The sequence below is a fragment of the Pungitius pungitius genome, chromosome 6 (genome assembly GCF_949316345.1).
Source record: "Pungitius pungitius chromosome 6, fPunPun2.1, whole genome shotgun sequence".
In the NCBI taxonomy this organism is placed as follows: Eukaryota; Metazoa; Chordata; class Actinopteri; order Perciformes; family Gasterosteidae; genus Pungitius; species Pungitius pungitius.
Window position 1 is genome coordinate 7,990,578 of NC_084905.1, and position 20,248 is coordinate 8,010,825.

Sequence of the window (20,248 nt, forward strand, 5' to 3'; positions counted from 1 at the left end):
TTAAAAGAGCCGTTGTGGAGGTTTGTCGGCGAAAACTTGTTAAGCTCTCTCCCCGCGGATGCGACGCGCCAGCTGGATGTCTTTGGGCATGATAGTGACCCTCTTGGCGTGGATGGCGCACAGGTTGGTGTCCTCAAACAGACCCACTAGGTAAGCCTCGCTGGACTCCTGCAGAGCCATGACAGCGGAGCTCTGGAAACGCAGGTCCGTCTTGAAGTCCTGGGCGATCTCTCTCACCAGACGCTGGAAGGGCAGCTTGCGGATCAGCAGCTCCGTGGACTTCTGGTAGCGACGGATCTCTCTCAGAGCCACGGTACCGGGCCTGTAACGGTGAGGCTTCTTCACGCCGCCGGTGGCCGGGGCGCTCTTACGGGCAGCCTTGGTGGCCAGCTGCTTTCTGGGGGCTTTGCCTCCGGTGGACTTACGGGCAGTCTGCTTGGTTCGTGCCATATTTGCTTGGTCTCTCTGGTCGGGAGAAGTATGCCTGCAAAGCGGAGGCACGCTGCTATTTGAGTGTGGACGGGGTGTGGAGCAGTGACAGAGATTCCGACCTGCGGCTCCTGATTGGTGGAGGACTCCTCCTGGAGCTCTCGCCCGACTCTACAAGCGAGTCTCCGCTACTCATTGGTGGAAAATGATTTCAAACTGTGCGCCAAAACTTGGGGCTGGCGCCCTGTGTGCTCGTGCGTGAAGCCTCTTCTCTGGTTGTTCAGAAGCAGTCCGCGGACATCCACATGACGGTTGGCTTGACTCTATAATCCTTATTGCTAAAGCCAAGAAAGTCCAAGTTGAAACTCAAAAAGAGGAAAATAGTGTACTACTAGTACAAGATGCGGGCAAATATATCCCCTAACCACTTGGAAGAATTAGAGACCTAGATAAAAGTATAATATCTATGTTTAATTTCTTTTATGATGGCTTTACATATCTAGTTGTTTCCTTAAAACATTTGTGCCTCACACATGATTTATTCTAGCGACAACACGATCCTGTAGGTCCACGCTCTACAACATCAGGAGAATACGACCTCTTCTCACTCAGAAGGCAGCGCAGGTACTGATTCAGGCTCTTGTCATCTCCTTGATTATACACTGTTTGTTTGCTAACAAAGTGGCAAAAATTGGAGAGTCATACTAGTCACCGTTGTCTCCACCTTTAGAGATGTATTTTTGCTTCTTTGTTTTTAACTCCATATGTTTTGAGTGAACGGACTTCCCTTAATGTATCATTGTAGCCTTGATTGAAACTAAATACAATTCAGTTAAAAACTTAGAGAAGGAAGGACTGGGTGGCTCTTAAGACTCACTTCTTGGGTGCAGCCTTCTTGGCTATAGAATGTAGAAATATAACATCGATAAGTGTACATCATACACAGAAAAGATCTGCCTTGCTTTTATTTTGAAGCTGTTTTTTATTATTTTTTATTTGCATACATTAGTGCAAGTGTAGCTGCCACTGTACTGCAGTGGCATGGACAAACTGAGTTAACAGTACATGTGAGTCAGCGTGTCAGCCTGTGTTAAGTTAGATTGACAGATTTTACAATTCTTAAAAAAACATGGACTTTTCTTTGTCACTGAAGTTAAAAGGTAATGAAGAGTGTCTACACTGCACTGTGTCTACACAGAAAATACCAAAACCTCAAGAAAACGGCCCATGACATGTACAGTTGTGTGGTGAAGGATTTCATTAGAAAGTTTCAGTTTCCTCAAAACAAGATGAAGGGTAACACTCTCCCCCACCTGCAAACCCTGAAAGAAGTACAAGTACCCATCCATGATAGTGGCACAGCTTGGGGTGTTCAAGGTCTTTAAAACAGTTGAGAGTAAAATGAACAAGTTATAAAACGATAATGCAGAAACTCAAATGTTTTTGAGGAAATGTTCGGTTTGAGTAGACTGTGACATCATAGTAAAAATGTAAGCATCCTTCAAATAAAATGGCCTTCCGATCTCGCAACGTAACTTTCTCACGACACAACATTTTTGATCATTCACATTGGCCTATGTTACATTACATTACATTACATGTCATTTAGCTGACGCTTTTATCCAAAGCGACATATAATAAGTGCATTTCCACATATAGATAAAAACAAGTAACAAGAAAGTACATTTTTCATCAAATAAGCAGTTTCAAAACATGTTATAGAAAAGTGCCATTATAAGTACAATTTAAGTGCTACCATTTGTTAGTGCTACGGTTTGCTAGTGTTTTAGTCAAGATAGCGTCTAAAAAGGCGTGTCTTTAGTTTTCGACGGAGGATGTAGAGATTCTCTGCAGTCCTGATGTCATCGGAGAGCTCATTTCACCATCTGGGAGCCAGGACAGCAAAGAGTCGCGATCTCGCCGAGTGCTTTTCTCTCAGTGAGGGAGGAACAAGCCGCTTGGCAGATGCAGATCGGAGTGTGCGGGTTGGGATGTAGGGTTTCACCATGTCCTGGATGTAGACTGGTCCCGATCCATTCACAGCATGGTACGTCAGTACCAATGTTTTGAACTGGATGCGGGCAGCCACTGGTAACCAATGAAGTGAACGGAGAAGTGGTGTGGTGTGGGAGTATTTCGGAAGGTTGAAGGTTGAAGATCAGTCGAGCTGCTGCATTCTGGATGAGCTGCAGTGGTCGTATGGCGGTACCTGGGAGACCTGCCCGGAGAGAGTTACAGTAGTCAAGGCGGGAGATGACAAGAGCCTGAATCAGTACCTGTGCCGCCTTCTGAGTGAGAAGTCGTATTCTCCTGATGTTGTAGAGCGTGTATCTACAGGATCGTGTCGTGTTTATAAATGTCTGTTTTCTCAGGAAATTAAAAACTGGGAACAACAACAATGAGAAGAGCAGAGCTGGGACGCTGGTTTGGGTGCTGAAGTGGATGCATGTTATTATAAGTTATTAATTCCACCAGAACATTATAGTGAACAATAGGGATGGAATGAAACTTTTCATCCTTTCAGCCCAACTCTAACTAACATGTTACAAAATGCATTTTATTCTCATCAATGTTGTAGCCAGATCTCAACTTAAAGCTTAAGCAACTTGACAGTTTGTTAAATGGAACCATGTGAGGAGCCTCTGAAGTCTAATTTCATAGTATTGCTTCTGTATTGTTCCAGTGATAATAATTTGAGCTATGTACATAATAAAGTGATAAAAAGATTTCTGAGGACATAAAAACTTAAAACAACAGAGAGAAAATGTCCTGTTCTCATGTGCCCAGCAGGACACCTTGTTTTTTGGGCTGAAATAGATTATAAATAATAATCATCTGTAATGTGTTTCTCTGTTCACAGTTGATCTACATACAAAATAATGACAACATACTAATACACATTTCAAACAATAGTAATAGTGATAACAATAATAAGGATTACGGTAGTTATATTCATCAAACTAAAAATGTTGGTGCTGACTTCATGTTCATCAGATAAATAAAGACCATACAAATGTTATTGTAACATTTACATTTTCTAAAAAAAGACCACCATTGTTTGTCAGGATATTTGATGTTTAAAAGTTGTAACTATTCATGATAAAACGTACTATTAGCAGAAGACCAGTTTCACAGTGAGCAGCACTGATGAACTGCAACATGACCACCATCAGTGTGTTTGCTGCTTCCAGAATAACTCCAGTTTATTAAATACTGATCAACATCTGATGGTTGTTTTTACATTAATACCCTGAACCAACACGTGGATCGGTTGGAAAACCACTTTTGCTGGAGATGCGATGCATTTTAAATACTTTTGTGAGAGAATTGAGTGTGAAAAGCCGCTGATCAGTGCTGTCCTCGGCGCTGAGTAGGTGAGGTTTGGAGGCTCCTGAAACCAAACACGTGGATCATCAGAGCTCTACGTGACCTGAATATGAAGAGAAACTAGTCCGCTATCGACTCCTCCACCTTTAGCCTTCACAACCTGATGCACATTTAGTTTTTGGTCTTTAATCCGTGAAGAGAAAACACAAGTGACTCGACTTTCAAACTGCGGAAGGAGCTGCGGGCTGGAATGAGTCTCCACGGTTCTCATGGTGTGTTTAAGTGCAGTCCGCAGTTTGAGCTCTTCATCATTCTCACAACTCTCTAGTCCTCGACAACACGAACGCACAACAACGGGACAAAATGGCAGAAGTAGCTCCAGCTCCAGCCGCGCCCAAAGCAGCCAAGAAGAAGGCGTCCAAGCCGAAGAAGGTCGGTCCCAGCGTCTCTGACCTCATCGTGAAAACTGTGGCCGCTTCCAAGGAGCGGAGCGGCGTGTCTACTGCAGCCGTCAAGAAGGCTCTGACCGCCGGGGGATACGATGTGGACAAGAACAATGCCCGCGTCAAGACCGCCATCAAGAGCCTGGTGGCCAAGGGGACTCTGGTCCAGATCAAGGGGATCGGGGCCTCTGGCTCCTTCAAGATGAGCAAGACGACCGCCGACAAACCGGCAAAGAAAGCCGCTCCGAAAGCCAAGAAGCCCGCTGCGAAGAAACCCGCAGCGGCCAAAAAGCCCAAAGCAGCGGCAGTGAAGAAGGTTGTAGCCGCTAAGAAGTCACCGAAGAAGGCCACGAAACCCGCAGCGGCCAACAAGGTAGCCAAGATCCCCAAGAAGGTGGCCAAGAGCCCCAAGAACGTAGCAAAGAGCCCCAAGAAGGTGGCCAAGAGCCCCAAGAAGGTGGTGAAAAAGGCCCCCGCAGCCAAGAAAGTCCCCATTAAGAAAGCTGCTAAGCCCAAAGCCAAGAAAGCTGCACCCAAGAAGAAGTGAGCTCATCCTGAGGAAAAAGCAAAGCTTCTATAAAAAGGCTCTTTTAAGAGCCACCAATCGTTCCTCAAAGAGCTGTTTCCTTTACTTAGGTTATTTCCATTGAGGGACATCCAATAACTTAACACATATACAGGAATAAAACGGATAAGCAAAAATACAATTTATGAATCTCCGATTAAAAGATGTATCTCTGCTTCTTTGTTTGCATACATCATGTGTGATGTAGCCTTTTGAGGATCTGATCGTTGTAGCTATATAAAACTACATCATATGTGAACAGACAAATGCCACTGTTTCACCTCCAGGAAGATGTCGATGTGACACACGGCATTAAGTGATCTGTTCAAGAACCCATTATAAAGGAGGAATTATCAAATCACAATTCTTCCAAGGTACAAATTACTGTTCCATTTCAAAATCTGTAAAACAGGAAATAATTTGTTATACATGGTGTGTTGATCACTTTACACAAGCAAATATTAAAAAAATAGCAATTCCCTCAATTCAGTAAAGTCTGAAGGAATCTATTCAACAGTATTGATGTGTGGATTTCACACCAACATGTTTTGGGGAACTTGGGCAAGACACAAGTTTAAACATCAGATGAATTTGTGAAGAAAAAAAAAACAGATCTTAAAACCAGATTATCAACACATCTCAAACATCAGTTAACAAGACTTCTGCAAACTTCATCACAGAGATTAGCACGTTGAACAGAATATCAAAATAAAATCTGTTGACATCCCACTGGCCCTGGAGGCCATTCAGTCTCCTTGAGTCTATACAGACGTTTGTCCCTCTGCTTTTGTCTCTCCATATCTCCAAGTCACTTGTTATTTTACCACTAAGATGGCAGTTACTTCTCAAAAATTGTATCGCAATCCTACACTTTTTTCCATTGAATGTTAATATAACAATATAGATTTATTGATAGAGACATTAGGAAATGGTCTTCAGAAGAAGTGGGTGGCTCTTAAAAGAGCCTTTGGGTTGGTGTTCTAGATGAGGTCTACTTGGAGCTAGTGTACTTGGTCACGGCCTTGGTTCCCTCAGACACGGCGTGCTTCGCCAGTTCGCCGGGCAGCAGCAGGCGGACAGCGGTCTGGATCTCCCTGGAGGTGATGGTGGAGCGCTTGTTGTAGTGAGCCAGACGAGAGGCCTCACCGGCGATGCGCTCAAAGATGTCGCTCACGAACGAGTTCATGATGCCCATGGCCTTGGAGGAGATGCCTGTGTCGGGGTGGACCTGCTTCATCACCTTGTACACGTAGATGGCGTAGCTCTCCTTCCTGGACTTTCTCCTCTTCTTGCCGCCCTTGGTGACAGCCTTGGACACGGCTTTCTTGGAGCCTTTCTTGGGCGCTTTGACGGTGGGTGGGTCAGGCATGGTTCCGAGTGTTTCCTTCCAGGAAAGATCTGTAATGTTGGAAAGCGCGGACCTTTTTTTTATATAGTAACTAGATGCAAAACGTTTTGTGCTGTTGCTCGTACAGGATTGGTTGTCATGCGGCTGATACCGCGCATGCGTCAAAAAGGCTGAGCCTATAAGGAGATTCCTTTGTTGCCTGAGAGTCAAAATGACTATCTGATACAAAGTTGTAAAACATACTCGTTGGGGTCAGATAAATTATATGCACTTACACCCATAATGCCAAAGTATCAATAATTCAAGTACATTAATAATATAGAATGACAGCAGTAAGGTTATAAAAGCTCATTTTGTCAGAAGACAAAGTAGCACAGTGACATAAATGTATTTCTCTCAATATTTAGGGCACTTTTACCGTAAAAGCTCTCCATTGAGAGGGTAATGAGGGGAACGTTGGGACTGTTGTGTTTTTTCAGGTGTGTGAAGTTCAATGTTGGTATTACATTGGTAAAATATAGTTTTTTCAACGTTCAGATCCAAGAGATTAGCAGAGTGTTTGTCTAAAAGCATGACTGCTTACAATGAAAGATCTCTAAGCACAGCTTTCTGCTTCATTATATTGCTAAAACATATTAAAGCAATAAGGTACGAGAGGCTGTCGAGGGTGTAGGTGTTAAATTAGAGACTAAAGAATTTACATAGGCAGCTTCACATAAATAACACCTTATCAGAAGATCTAATGGTTAAACTATTTGTTCTCTGGAACCATCTGAAGAAAACTACACTGTTCTCTCTTCAATTTTAGTCCAAAACTATTCAACTCGACCAGATCACGACTCTTTGATGTCCTGCTCCTAAAGGTTGGAAGGAGCTCTGATGACATGACAACAGAGAACCTTTATATGCTCAGAGTAAAGACACACCTCTTCAGACTAAACCTCCACTTAAACACTATCACAATGTAGACCTTAAAGTGTACTTATAATTGGTCCTATCTATAACTAGATGTAAATCTGCTTATTTGATGAAATTTCACTACAGAGTAGGTTTCCTTATGGTTGAAATGCACCCATTGCAAGTCTCTTTGGATAAAAGTGTAAGGTAAATGACATGTAATGTATACTGTATGTTTGTAGGGCTACACACCCCTCAACAATTGATGTGGAGCAGTAACTTTCAATGTAACCATGGTTTTCAGACCTGCATTATGGCATTGGTGTTTATGCTAAGGAGTGTACCTTACACAACTGTAAAAAGTAACAATTACACCTTAATGCTTGCAATGTCTGGGGTGCAACTGGGAAATTGGCATTGACATCTCTCAAGAACTGGTGTAGTAACATTTAGCAAAGAGACATTAAGTACAACAGATTGAAGTACATGGACCAGCTCACTAAACTAAAAGGAAGTATGCGCTTTACGAAGGGAGTGAGTGGCCCTTAAAAGGACCTTTTGTGTGTTGGTAAGTTAGGGCTTATCCTCCGAAGCCGTACAGGGTGCGTCCCTGTCTCTTCAGGGCATAGACCACATCCATGGCGGTCACAGTCTTCCTCTTGGCGTGCTCGGTGTAGGTGACGGCGTCACGGATCACGTTCTCCAGAAAGACTTTCAGCACCCCACGTGTCTCCTCGTAGATCAGACCGGAGATACGCTTCACTCCGCCGCGGCGGGCCAGACGGCGAATGGCGGGCTTGGTGATTCCTTGGATGTTATCACGGAGGACTTTACGGTGACGCTTAGCGCCTCCTTTGCCGAGTCCTTTTCCTCCCTTTCCTCTGCCGCTCATTTTCTCTGCTCGTTCGATTGCAAGATGACGAATGAGCCTTAGTTCACGCACATTTAAATGCAGTCTGAGGACGTGATGGAGGACGGAATTGGGGCTTTTGGGGGAGGGGGAGTAGCGCCCCCTGCTGAACTAGACCATTAACAACCAACCTCATAAGCCACCTTAATGTCTAATGTCAGGCCCCGGTCCTGGTACGTGGATAACAGAGGTCCATTGGTTGAGTCAACATGAAACTTTACCACTTCGCAGCTGTTGAATTTCCTCGTGAGGAGAGAAATAATGTGTGAAGAGGAGGAAGTTAAATGTAAATGTCCCTGTGGAGATTTCTTTATACGTATATATACTAATCTGCAAAAAGACCTTTATATGTATTTTTATCTAAAAGCTTTGATGAAAACAAGGAGGAGCTCCTTTAGAAAAGGATCAATGGAATATATGATCTTCTAACTAGTTTTAACCAGTCACATAAATCACATTATATATGTTTTTTCAGTGAAAGGTTTCATTCAGTCAAACTACACAAGAACCAAAAACACACCGTCTCTGTACAAACACACACACACACACACACGAATATACGCATGCACACACTTGCAAAATGATATACAGCCACTTTTAAAAGATATTAGATAATGTAAAGAAAGTGTATGTTGTTTAATTAGATCTCCTTATGTTGAGAACGTATTATATTGGATATATGTTGGCGTATTTTCCTGCATATATTGACGTCGTGTTTTCCAAAAGTTGATTGCCGAGATGAGCTGATAATGCACTTGTGCACAGTTTTTCTACCGTGTGACGGAATGTTTTATTTTGTGTATTTAGTCAACTCTATTTATTGAGTAAATGAACCTAAATCGAAACAAACGTAAGATCTCTCGTCATTCGCGTCAAGAAAATGAATTCAATGTGCCTGCAACTCAATAGCGGCTTAGAAATGCATGACAACGAAGGGACGCCGCTACAGTAAATGAAACCAGAAAACACACCTGACATTATGGAACCAAGAAACGTTGATTGCCATAATATTTTGGACATACGTGGAAATTGTCTTGGCTGTTGGTGCATGACAGAAGTACAATAATGACAACATAGTGCAGCAATAAGATAAAAAGAATATAGTATAATAAAATATATGCTATGGGTTAGTACGCTAAAGCTAAAGTTATTACCTTATTCCTACAAACAGCTGCTCAACGTCCTGAGCAGAGAGCACACAAAGGAGAATAAAATATACGATCTGATTCCAGGAGGATCGGCCACTGTTTGGTCAACTTCCACATCCATGTCTTCCATCCATTATCCTTCATGTATAAACGGAGACCTTTTGAGGACGAAAATGTGTTTCAAATTTGTAAAAGTTTATTTTACCCAAGTCCATCGAACTCAGATATGATGAAGTCGGTGTGGAGTTACATTATAGGTTTCAAGCAGTGACTATAATAAACATTAGGGGCTAGCTCGCTGCAAAATAGCCAAAAGCCGATTATATATAATTTCCAGAACGGCAGAAACGTGAAGAAAAAGTAAGAAATATATTGCAAGTATGTGAGGAACATGCTTTTCAGAGGCGGTGAGGTGGCTCTTAAAAGAGCCGTTGTGGGGGTTTGTCGGCGAAAACTTGTTAAGCTCTCTCCCCGCGGATGCGACGCGCCAGCTGGATGTCTTTGGGCATGATAGTGACCCTCTTGGCGTGGATGGCGCACAGGTTGGTGTCCTCAAACAGACCCACTAGGTAAGCCTCGCTGGACTCCTGCAGAGCCATGACAGCGGAGCTCTGGAAACGAAGGTCCGTCTTGAAATCCTGGGCGATCTCTCTCACCAGACGCTGGAAGGGCAGCTTGCGGATCAGCAGCTCCGTGGACTTCTGGTAGCGACGGATCTCTCTCAGAGCCACGGTACCGGGCCTGTAACGGTGAGGCTTCTTCACGCCGCCGGTGGCCGGGGCGCTCTTACGGGCAGCCTTGGTGGCCAGCTGCTTTCTGGGGGCTTTGCCTCCGGTGGACTTACGGGCAGTCTGCTTGGTTCGTGCCATTGTTTGCTTGATCTCTCTGGTCGGGAGAAGTATGCCGGCAAAGCGGAGGCACGCTGCTATTTGAGTGTGGACCGGGTGTGGAGCAGTGACGCGGATTCCGACCTGCGGTGCCTGATTGGTGGAGGACTCTTCTTCTTCTTCTTCTTCTTCTTTTAGTGTTTATTGTCGGTTTGCAAACCATTTTGTCGGTGCATTACCGCCACCATCTGCACTGGAGTGTGGAGCAGGAGATTATGCAGAACACTAAGAGATGAGAACAGAGAAAAAACAAACAAAACAAAAAAAAACTAGATCCGTTTAACTAAATTCGTTTCTCTTAAAAACTGAATAATGAAACCATACGTTTTATCTGCTTGATTCCCCAGTAGACCTGACAGTGACCAGTCCTGGTGTTTAACCTTCTTTAGTGACTGACGAAGATGTTCCCTCTGGATACTGTAACTCCCGCATTGTAACAATACGGTGCAATTACGGTGTTGTTAATTTCCCTCTTATCTAGTCACTGCAGGGCCAATAGTATTGCCAATAGCTCTGTGGTATAAACTGACACATGATCTGATACTCTTTGCCTGATGCAGATCTCACTCTCACACGGGATATAAATTGCTGCTCCTGCACATCCTGTTTTGGGGTCTTTAGATCCGTCCGTAAATATGAACGTGAAGTCTGAGAAGTGCTGATCAAAATAATTCTGTACTATGCGCCATGCTGGCTTTTGCTTCGACTTATCCTTCAATTTTTGCTGTATGCTAAAGTCTACCTTTGGAGATGGGAATAACCAGGGAGAAATGAAGGAGTTTGAGACTGCAGTGCAATACTGTAGTTGACACAACCCTGCTTTTTCCGCCATTACATCGCCTACCCACCCAGAGCTTGTGTGATTGGATTCCCTATGTTCCCAACAGTCTGTCAGAATGCTTTTGGTTGGGTGAGTTCCACAATGCCCCTGGAGATTAACCCAGTGTGCCAGCATTAATTTAACTCTTCTAATCCTCAGGGGCATCTCTCCCACTTCCACCTGCATTGCTGATACCGGAGATGTTGTGAATGATACACTGATGATTCTCAATGCTTGAGCTTGCAATACATCCAATTTCTTGAGGTTTGTTTCTGCTGCTGACATGTAAGCTACACACCCATAGTCAAGGACAGATCTCATGAGTGCCCAGTATATATTTTGCAACGATGCTCTACTTGCTCCCCACTCCCTTCCTGTCAAACACCTGAGTATATTGACAACTTTTTTACATTTATTCTTGACCTTGTCTAAATGTATGTTCCATGTGAGCTTTTCATCGAACCAAATCCCCAGAAATCTGACATTTTTAACTTGCTCCAGACTTTTATTATACAATTTTAGGTCGATGGGTGCGATCTTACGCCGTTTTGAGAAGCAAATAACTTGTGTTTTGGCTACAGACAGCTTGAATCCCCATTTGCTGACCCATTCCTCCACCACCGCTATTGCAGCTTGCATTTTGCTCTTAACGAATGATACATTACGGCCTCTTACCCAAAGTACTCCGTCATCTGCGTACATAGACTTTCCTATGTTCTCCTCCACCTGAGAGGAATATATCATTTATCATTATATTAAATAATAACGGACTACATACACTACCTTGCGGAGTTCCATTATCCACAGTATATATATTTGAATATTCTGTATCTACTCTTACCTGTATTTTCCTATCACATAAAAAGTCCTTCACCCAGTTAAATACCCTGCCACCTATTCCCATTGAATTCAACTTAATTAGTAACCCTTCTTTCCACAGCATATCATATGCTTTTTCTACATCAAAGAAGACAGCTATTACTACTTCTTTGTTAGTCTGCGCTTTCCTGATGTCTGCTTCTAAGCATGAGACAGAATCCATAGTACTTCGACCCCTACGGAACCCACTTTGATGTTGGGATAAAAGACCTTTACTCTCTATTAAGAACGTTTGTCTTTCTGTGACCATCCGTTCCATGATTTTACATAAGTGAGAGGTTAGGGCAATAGGTCTGTATCCATTCGGGTCCAACGGATCTTTCCCTGGTTTTAGAATAGGCACTATTACAGCTTGTTTCCATACTGATGGGAGTTGGCCATTTCCCCAAACTCTGTTATAAAGTCTTAACACTGTGCCCAGAGCATTTTCTTCCATTTGTTCTAACATTTTATAGCATATACCATCTTTCCCTGGTGTTGTTTGTCTAGCCCTACTAATTGCTCTTCTCAGTTCAAACATCCTAAATGGCAGGTCTATCGGGTCTCCTGATTCCTCTTTATTCTCTAGTATTTTGGAATTCTCCAAACATGCCTTATCTCTAGACAACATCGAAATACAACGGTAAGTACCCAATTTAATGGGGACAACTGGATAAACATAAAACTAATCAGGTTGTCCACAGATGAAATAAATGAAATTTTGTTCTGATCTGCATATTTCTCCAGTCGCTTAACGGGTATTTCCAGATGTTTATGGTTTTTTTTTAATTGAATGAGCTATTAATGTTGTCAACAAACTAGCATAAAGTTCCAAATACGTAAACCTGGGAAAAAATATATTTATAATTAATTTGTGTTTAAATCACTGGGGTCAAATTGACCCCAATGGTAAAAGGTGTTAGTAGATTTGAAGGTAACAGGAGGGTTAAACATTTCGAAATGGAACAGTAATTAGTACTTTGGAAGAATTGATAATTCCTCCTGATTTATAATGGGTTCTTGAAAAGATCACTTAATGCCGTTTGTCACGTCGACGTTCTACTGGAGGTGAAATAAATCATTTTTGCTTATCTGTCCTATTCCTGTATATGTTGTTGGATGTCCCTCAACGAATCAGTGTAGCCTAGGTTGAGTGTAAAATATAATATAAACTCAAAGTCTTCTGTAAATAACCTAAGTAAAGGAAACTGCTCTTTGAGGAAGGATTGGTGGCTCTTAAAAGAGCCTTTTTATAGAAGCTTTGCTTCTTTTTCTTCAGGATGAGCTCACTTCTTCTTGGGTGCAGCTTTCTTGGCTTTGGGCTTAGCAGCTTTCTTCACGGGGGCTTTCTTGGCTGCGGGGGCCTTTTTCACCACCTTCTTGGGGCTCTTGGCCACCTTCTTGGGGCTCTTGGTTACCTTCTTGGGGCTCTTGGTTACCTTCTTGGGGCTCTTGGCTACCTTCTTTGCCGCTGCGGGTTTTGTGGCCTTCGTCGGTGACTTCTTAGCGGCTACAACCTTCTTCACTGCCGCTGCTTTGGGCTTTTTGGCCGCTGCGGGTTTCTTCGCTGCGGGCTTCTTGGCTTTCGGAGCGGCTTTCTTTGCCGGTTTGTCGGCGGTCGTCTTGCTCATCTTGAAGGAGCCAGAGGCCCCGATCCCCTTGATCTGGACCAGAGTCCCCTTGGCCACCAGGCTCTTGATGGCGGTCTTGACGCGGGCATTGTTCTTGTCCACATCGTATCCCCCGGCGGTCAGAGCCTTCTTGACGGCTGCAGTAGACACGCCGCTCCGCTCCTTGGAAGCGGCCACAGTTTTCACGATGAGGTCAGAGACGCTGGGACCGACCTTCTTCGGCTTGGACGCCTTCTTCTTGGCTGCTTTGGGCGCGGCGGCGGCTGGAGCTGGAGCTACTTCTGCCATTTTGTCCCGTTGTTGTGCGTTCGTGTTGTCGAGGACTAGAGAGTTGTGAGAATGATGAAGAGCTCAAACTGCGGACTGCACTTAAACACACCATGAGAACCGTGGAGACTCAACCCAGCCTGCAGCTCCTTGTGCAGTTTGAAAGTCGAGTCATTTGTGTTTTCTCTTCACTGATTAAAGACCAAAAACTAAATGTGCATCAGGTTGTGAAGGCTAAAGGTGGAGGAGTCGATAGCGGACTAGTTTCTCTTCATATTCAGCTCACGTAGAGCTCTGATGATCCACGTGTTTGGTTTCAGGAGCCTCCAAACCTCACCTACTCAGCGCCGAGGACAGCACTGATCAGCGGCTTTTCACACTCATTCCTCTCACAAAAGTATTTAAAATGCATCACATCTCCAGCAAAAGTGGTTTTCCAACCGATCCACGTGTTGGTTCAGGGTATTAATGTGAAAACAACCATCAGATGTTGATCAGTATTTAATAAACTGGAGTTATTCTGGAAGCAGCAAACACACTGATGGTGGTCATGTTGCAGTTCATCAGTGCTGCTCACTGTGAAACTGGTCTTCTGCTAATAGTACGTTTTATTATGAATAGTTACAACTTTTAAACATCAAATATCCTGACAAACCATGGTGGTCTTTTTTTAGAAAATGTAAATGTTACAATAAAATGTTTATGGTCTTTATTTATCTGATGAACATGAAGTCAGCACCAACATTTTTAGTTTGATGAATATAACTACCGTAATCATTATTATTGTTATCACTATTACTATTGTTTGAAATGTGTATTAGTATGTTGTCATTATTTTGTATGTAGATCAACTGTGAACAGAGAAACACATTACAGATGATTATAACTTATAATCTACTTCAGCCCAAAAAACAAGGTGTCCTGCTGGGCACATGAGAACAGGACATTTTCTCTCTGTTGTTTTCAGTTTTTATGTCCTCAGAAATCTTTTTATCACTTTATTATGTACATAGCTCAAATTATTATCACTGGAACAATACAGAAGCAATACTATGAAATTAGACTTCAGAGGCTCCTCACATGGTTCCATTTAACAAACTGTCAAGTTGCTTAAGCTTTAAGTTGAGATCTGGCTACAACATTGATGAGAATAAAATGCATTTTGTAACATGTTAGTTAGAGTTGGGCTGAAAGGATGAAAAGTTTCATTCCATCCCTATTGTTCACTATAATGTTCTGGTGGAATTAATAACTTATAATAACATGCATCCACTTCAGCACCCAAACCAGCGTCCCAGCTCTGCTCTTCTCATTGTTGTTGTTCCCAGTTTTTAATTTCCTGAGAAAACAGACATTTATAAACACGACACGATCCTGTAGATACACGCTCTACAACATCAGGAGAATACGACTTCTCACTCAGAAGGCGGCACAGGTACTGATTCAGGCTCTTGTCATCTCCCGCCTTGACTACTGTAACTCTCTCCGGGCAGGTCTCCCAGGTACCGCCATACGACCACTGCAGCTCATCCAGAATGCAGCAGCTCGACTGATCTTCAACCTTCAACCTTCCGAAATACTCCCACACCACACCACTTCTCCGTTCACTTCATTGGTTACCAGTGGCTGCCCGCATCCAGTTCAAAACATTGGTACTGACGTACCATGCTGTGAATGGATCGGGACCAGTCTACATCCAGGACATGGTGAAACCCTACATCCCAACCCGCACACTCCGATCTGCATCTGCCAAGCGGCTTGTTCCTCCCTCACTGAGAGAAAAGCACTCGGCGAGATCGCGACTCTTTGCTGTCCTGGCTCCCAGATGGTGAAATGAGCTCTCCGATGACATCAGGACTGCAGAGAATCTCTACATCCTCCGTCGAAAACTAAAGACACGCCTTTTTAGACGCTATCTTGACTAAAACACTAGCAAACCGTAGCACTAACAAATGGTAGCACTTAAATTGTACTTATAATGGCACTTTTCTATAACATGTTTTGAAACTGCTTATTTGATGAAAAATGTACTTTCTTGTTACTTGTTTTTATCTATATGTGGAAATGCACTTATTATATGTCGCTTTGGATAAAAGCGTCAGCTAAATGACATGTAATGTAATGTAATGTAACATAGGCCAATGTGAATGATCAAAAATGTTGTGTCGTGAGAAAGTTACGTTGCGAGATCGGAAGGCCATTTTATTTGAAGGATGCTTACATTTTTACTATGATGTCACAGTCTACTCAAACCGAACATTTCCTCAAAAACATTTGAGTTTCTGCATTATCGTTTTATAACTTGTTCATTTTACTCTCAACTGTTTTAAAGACCTTGAACACCCCAAGCTGTGCCACTATCATGGATGGGTACTTGTACTTCTTTCAGGGTTTGCAGGTGGGGGAGAGTGTTACCCTTCATCTTGTTTTGAGGAAACTGAAACTTTCTAATGAAATCCTTCACCACACAACTGTACATGTCATGGGCCGTTTTCTTGAGGTTTTGGTATTTTCTGTGTAGACACAGTGCAGTGTAGACACTCTTCATTACCTTTTAACTTCAGTGACAAAGAAAAGTCCATGTTTTTTTAAGAATTGTAAAATCTGTCAATCTAACTTAACACAGGCTGACACGCTGACTCACATGTACTGTTAACTCAGTTTGTCCATGCCACTGCAGTACAGTGGCAGCTACACTTGCACTAATGTATGCAAATAAAAAATAATAAAAAACAGCTTCAAAATAAAAGCAAGGCAGATCTTTTCTGTGTATGATGTACACTTATCGATGTTATATTTCTACATTCTATAGCCAAGAAGGCTGCACCCAAGAAGTGAGTCTGATGTCTCTTTTAAGAGCCACCCAGTCCTTCCTTCTCTAAGTTTTTAACTGAATTGTATTTAGTTTCAATCAAGGCTACAATGATACATTAAGGGAAGTCCGTTCACTCAAAACATATGGAGTTAAAAACAAAGAAGCAAAAATACATCTCTAAAGGTGGAGACAACGGTGACTAGTATGACTCTCCAATTTTTGCCACTTTGTTAGCAAACAAACAGTGTATAATCAAGGAGATGACAAGAGCCTGAATCAGTACCTGCGCTGCCTTCTGAGTGAGAAGAGGTCGTATTCTCCTGATGTTGTAGAGCGTGGACCTACAGGATCGTGTTGTCGCTAGAATAAATCATGTGTGAGGCACAAATGTTTTAAGGAAACAACTAGATATGTAAAGCCATCATAAAAGAAATTAAACATAGATATTATACTTTTATCTAGGTCTCTAATTCTTCCAAGTGGTTAGGGGATATATTTGCCCGCATCTTGTACTAGTAGTACACTATTTTCCTCTTTTTGAGTTTCAACTTGGACTTTCTTGGCTTTAGCAATAAGGATTATAGAGTCAAGCCAACCGTCATGTGGATGTCCGCGGACTGCTTCTGAACAACCAGAGAAGAGGCTTCACGCACGAGCACACAGGGCGCCAGCCCCAAGTTTTGGCGCACAGTTTGAAATCATTTTCCACCAATGAGTAGCGGAGACTCGCTTGTAGAGTCGGGCGAGAGCTCCAGGAGGAGTCCTCCACCAATCAGGAGCCGCAGGTCGGAATCTCTGTCACTGCTCCACACCCCGTCCACACTCAAATAGCAGCGTGCCTCCGCTTTGCAGGCATACTTCTCCCGACCAGAGAGACCAAGCAAATATGGCACGAACCAAGCAGACTGCCCGTAAGTCCACCGGAGGCAAAGCCCCCAGAAAGCAGCTGGCCACCAAGGCTGCCCGTAAGAGCGCCCCGGCCACCGGCGGCGTGAAGAAGCCTCACCGTTACAGGCCCGGTACCGTGGCTCTGAGAGAGATCCGTCGCTACCAGAAGTCCACGGAGCTGCTGATCCGCAAGCTGCCCTTCCAGCGTCTGGTGAGAGAGATCGCCCAGGATTTCAAGACGGACCTTCGTTTCCAGAGCTCCGCTGTCATGGCTCTGCAGGAGTCCAGCGAGGCTTACCTAGTGGGTCTGTTTGAGGACACCAACCTGTGCGCCATCCACGCCAAGAGGGTCACTATCATGCCCAAAGACATCCAGCTGGCGCGTCGCATCCGCGGGGAGAGAGCTTAACAAGTTTTCGCCGACAAACCCCCACAACGGCTCTTTTAAGAGCCACCTCACCGCCTCTGAAGAACTCGTTCCTTTGATAAACTTGAACAGAAATTAAAGTATGGCATAGAGGTTGGACCTAGAGTAATGAAAACCGTTAAGTTCCGTTTACTTACATAGGTCGTCGCCTCCGAAAAACAAAAAGATTACGTTTAGGAGACTCGTGTTAAACGTGTTGACATCGCCACCAGTAGGTGGCAGAATACTTGCTCGAACCATCAATTTAATTTATATTTAACAAAGTCTAAAATCCGTTATTACAGATTCATTTAATGCTGCTTATTTCATGTGATTTTCAGGGTTTATTTGCAGCCGTTGTATACATCTTGTTAAAATAAGAACCAAACATGTCTAATAAAAGGAATGGTTTGTTGATCACAATGTTAAAAAGATACTTTGAGGTTCAGGTAAAAATTAAAAACAAAGCACACTAGTGAACAGACAATCATACTCAACTGTGTTGAGTGTATATGAAGGTGACAAGTGTATGTTGGGTGAAGCGAGTTGTTCAGCTCCCACTTGAGGTCCTGGGTGATGATGGAGTCCAGGAAACGGAAGGAGTCCACAGTGGTGACTGGGGAGTCACACAGGGTGAGGGGGGGGGGAGGTGGGGCTGTGTACTTCCTGAAGTCCACAACCATCTCCACTGTCTTCAGGGCATTGAGCTCCAGATTGTTCTGGCTGCACCACGTCACCAGGTGGTCAGACTCACACCTGTAGGCGTACTCATCCCCACAAGAGATCAGTCCAATGAGGATGGTGTCGTCAGCAATCTTCAGGAGCTTGATGGACTGGTGACTGGAGGTGCAGCTGTTGGTGTCCAGGGAGAAGAGCAGAGGGGAACCGGTGCTGATGGACCGAGAGGCAGCGACATGTTTCCCCAGCTTGTCGTGCTGCTTCCTGTCAGACAGGAAGTCAGTGATCCACTTGCAGGTGGAGTTGGGCACGTGCGGCTGGGAGAGTTTGTCCTGCAGCAGAGACGGGATGATGGTGTTGAAGGCAGAGCTGACATCCACAAACAGGATCCTGGCGTAGGTTCCTGGGGAGTCCAGATGCTGGAGGATGAAGTGAAGGTCTGTGTTGACAGCATTGTCTAGAGACAGAATCTTATTTACATTTTGAGGGACATGTTCATTCTCTAGGAACACAGTCACAGTTTTCAACAGTTTTAAAATACAACAACCCTATGGTGGCCCTGAAGTGCAAAACACAATGACAAATAAGAAGCCACAACAGCAAATAGGAAAACACAACGACTAAACAAGTGTTTCTCAACTGGTGGGTCCCGACCCACTAGTGGGTCGCGGACCCGTTTGTAGTGGGTCGCGGGCCATTGCATGGATCTTAAAAAATCCTGGGATTTTATTTTGAAGGGACTTTCTCTAATGCAGCGGAGTGTCGGTGTTTTTCCTGCTCGTCCGTCCATGTTTTCAGTCAGCGCGGCAATTAGAACTGTGACACTGTACAGTTACATTTTAAACCTATTAAAGAGTTGATTCAACTCTACTAAGTGTTGCAAATGAATCTGATCTTGACACTGTATAATGACTCCAGCCCTTTTGTACAATTCACTCTGTCACGGTTTGGTCTCTCTTCCTGTTTTAGTTTGAAGTTTCATGTTCCTTGTGGTCCTGGGTTAACTTCACTTCCTGCCTTGTCCTGTGATTGCCTGAGTGTTTCCACCTGTGTCCAATCACCTGCACCTCCCTTGTGTATTTAAGCCCCGTGTGCCTGTTGTCCCTTGTCGCGTCATTGTCTAATGTCAGTCATTGTTGGTGCACGTTCTTTTGTCGCGTGTTCATTTTGGTGCAAAATAAAGAGCACACTCCGGAAATCTGAATCCTGCATTTGAGTCCTGCCTGCCTGCCTTCCTTCAACCTGCACCCTCGACACCCTGACAGAATGACGCGACCACCGAAGGACTCAGCAGGGTTCAACGTTAAAGACCCGTTTTGGGAAGTCCTCAGCGCGCGCTGGGAGCAGATGCTGGAGCTGGCCGCCCACATCCAGGCCACGTACGACACCATCGCCCCAGGACCCCCGTCTCCGCCCGAACTGGCCCCAGGACCCCCGTCTCCGCCCGAACCGGCCCCAGGACCCCCGTCTCCGCCCGAACCGGTCCCAGGACCCCCGTCTCCGCCCGAACCGGCCCCAGGACCCCCGTCTCCGCCCGAACCGGTCCCAGGACCCCCGTCTCCTACCCATTTCAAAATGTGTAAAACAGGAAATACTTTGTTATACATGGTGTGTTGATAACTTTACACAAGCAAAAATTGAAAACATAGCAATTCATCCCCTCAATTCAGTAAAGTATGAAGGAATTTATTTAACAGTATTGATGTGTGGATTTCACACCAACATTTTATGTTTGAAATAAAGTTGAGTAACAAATGTAAACGTGAATTGGATATTTTTCAAATCTGATTCTGTGGCTCGGAGTCTGCTACCTGATTCAACACAATCCATCAATTGTCCCATTAGCCAGTTGAACCCATCGAATGAATAATATGCTATCGCCTGATTTATGAGAATTTAATTGATAAATCGCATTGCGCTATTTGAATTCT

General features: G+C 43.9%; 5 protein-coding genes across 6 annotated transcripts; 2 read left to right on the forward strand and 3 right to left on the reverse strand.

The window, feature by feature from the left end:
- Nucleotides 1-4,119: 4,119 nt before the first annotated feature.
- Nucleotides 4,120-5,437, forward strand: LOC119196065 (histone H1-like). The gene has a single exon (XM_062562820.1). It carries the CDS (start codon nt 4,120-4,122, stop codon nt 4,744-4,746), a length of 627 nt encoding a protein of 208 aa, XP_062418804.1. The 3' UTR covers nt 4,747-5,437.
- A 110-nt stretch (nt 5,438-5,547) lies between these two features.
- Nucleotides 5,548-6,149, reverse strand: LOC119196066 (histone H2B-like). Its single transcript, XM_037451465.2, has one exon. It carries the CDS (start codon nt 6,131-6,133, stop codon nt 5,756-5,758), a length of 378 nt encoding a protein of 125 aa, XP_037307362.1. The 5' UTR covers nt 6,134-6,149; the 3' UTR covers nt 5,548-5,755.
- Nucleotides 6,150-7,575: 1,426 nt separating this feature from the next.
- Nucleotides 7,576-7,901, reverse strand: LOC119196067 (histone H4). Its single transcript, XM_037451467.2, has one exon. It carries the CDS (start codon nt 7,899-7,901, stop codon nt 7,590-7,592), a length of 312 nt encoding a protein of 103 aa, XP_037307364.1. The 3' UTR covers nt 7,576-7,589.
- A 4,737-nt stretch (nt 7,902-12,638) lies between these two features.
- LOC119195483 (histone H1-like) lies at nt 12,639-13,734 on the reverse strand. Of its 2 annotated transcripts, XM_062562819.1 has the most exons (2): nt 13,051-13,733; nt 12,639-13,008 (listed from the first exon to the last, which is right to left on the reverse strand). In XM_062562819.1, exons 1-2 carry the CDS (start codon nt 13,549-13,551, stop codon nt 12,919-12,921), a joined length of 591 nt encoding a protein of 196 aa, XP_062418803.1. In that variant the 5' UTR covers nt 13,552-13,733; the 3' UTR covers nt 12,639-12,918. The 2 variants fall into 2 exon arrangements, with proteins under 2 accessions (XP_062418803.1, XP_037306335.2); XM_037450438.2 differs by having other exon boundaries at nt 12,639-13,734.
- Nucleotides 13,735-17,222: 3,488 nt separating this feature from the next.
- LOC119196019 (histone H3) lies at nt 17,223-17,690 on the forward strand. Its single transcript, XM_037451379.2, has one exon. It carries the CDS (start codon nt 17,232-17,234, stop codon nt 17,640-17,642), a length of 411 nt encoding a protein of 136 aa, XP_037307276.2. The 5' UTR covers nt 17,223-17,231; the 3' UTR covers nt 17,643-17,690.
- The last annotated feature ends 2,558 nt before the right edge of the window (nt 17,691-20,248 follow it).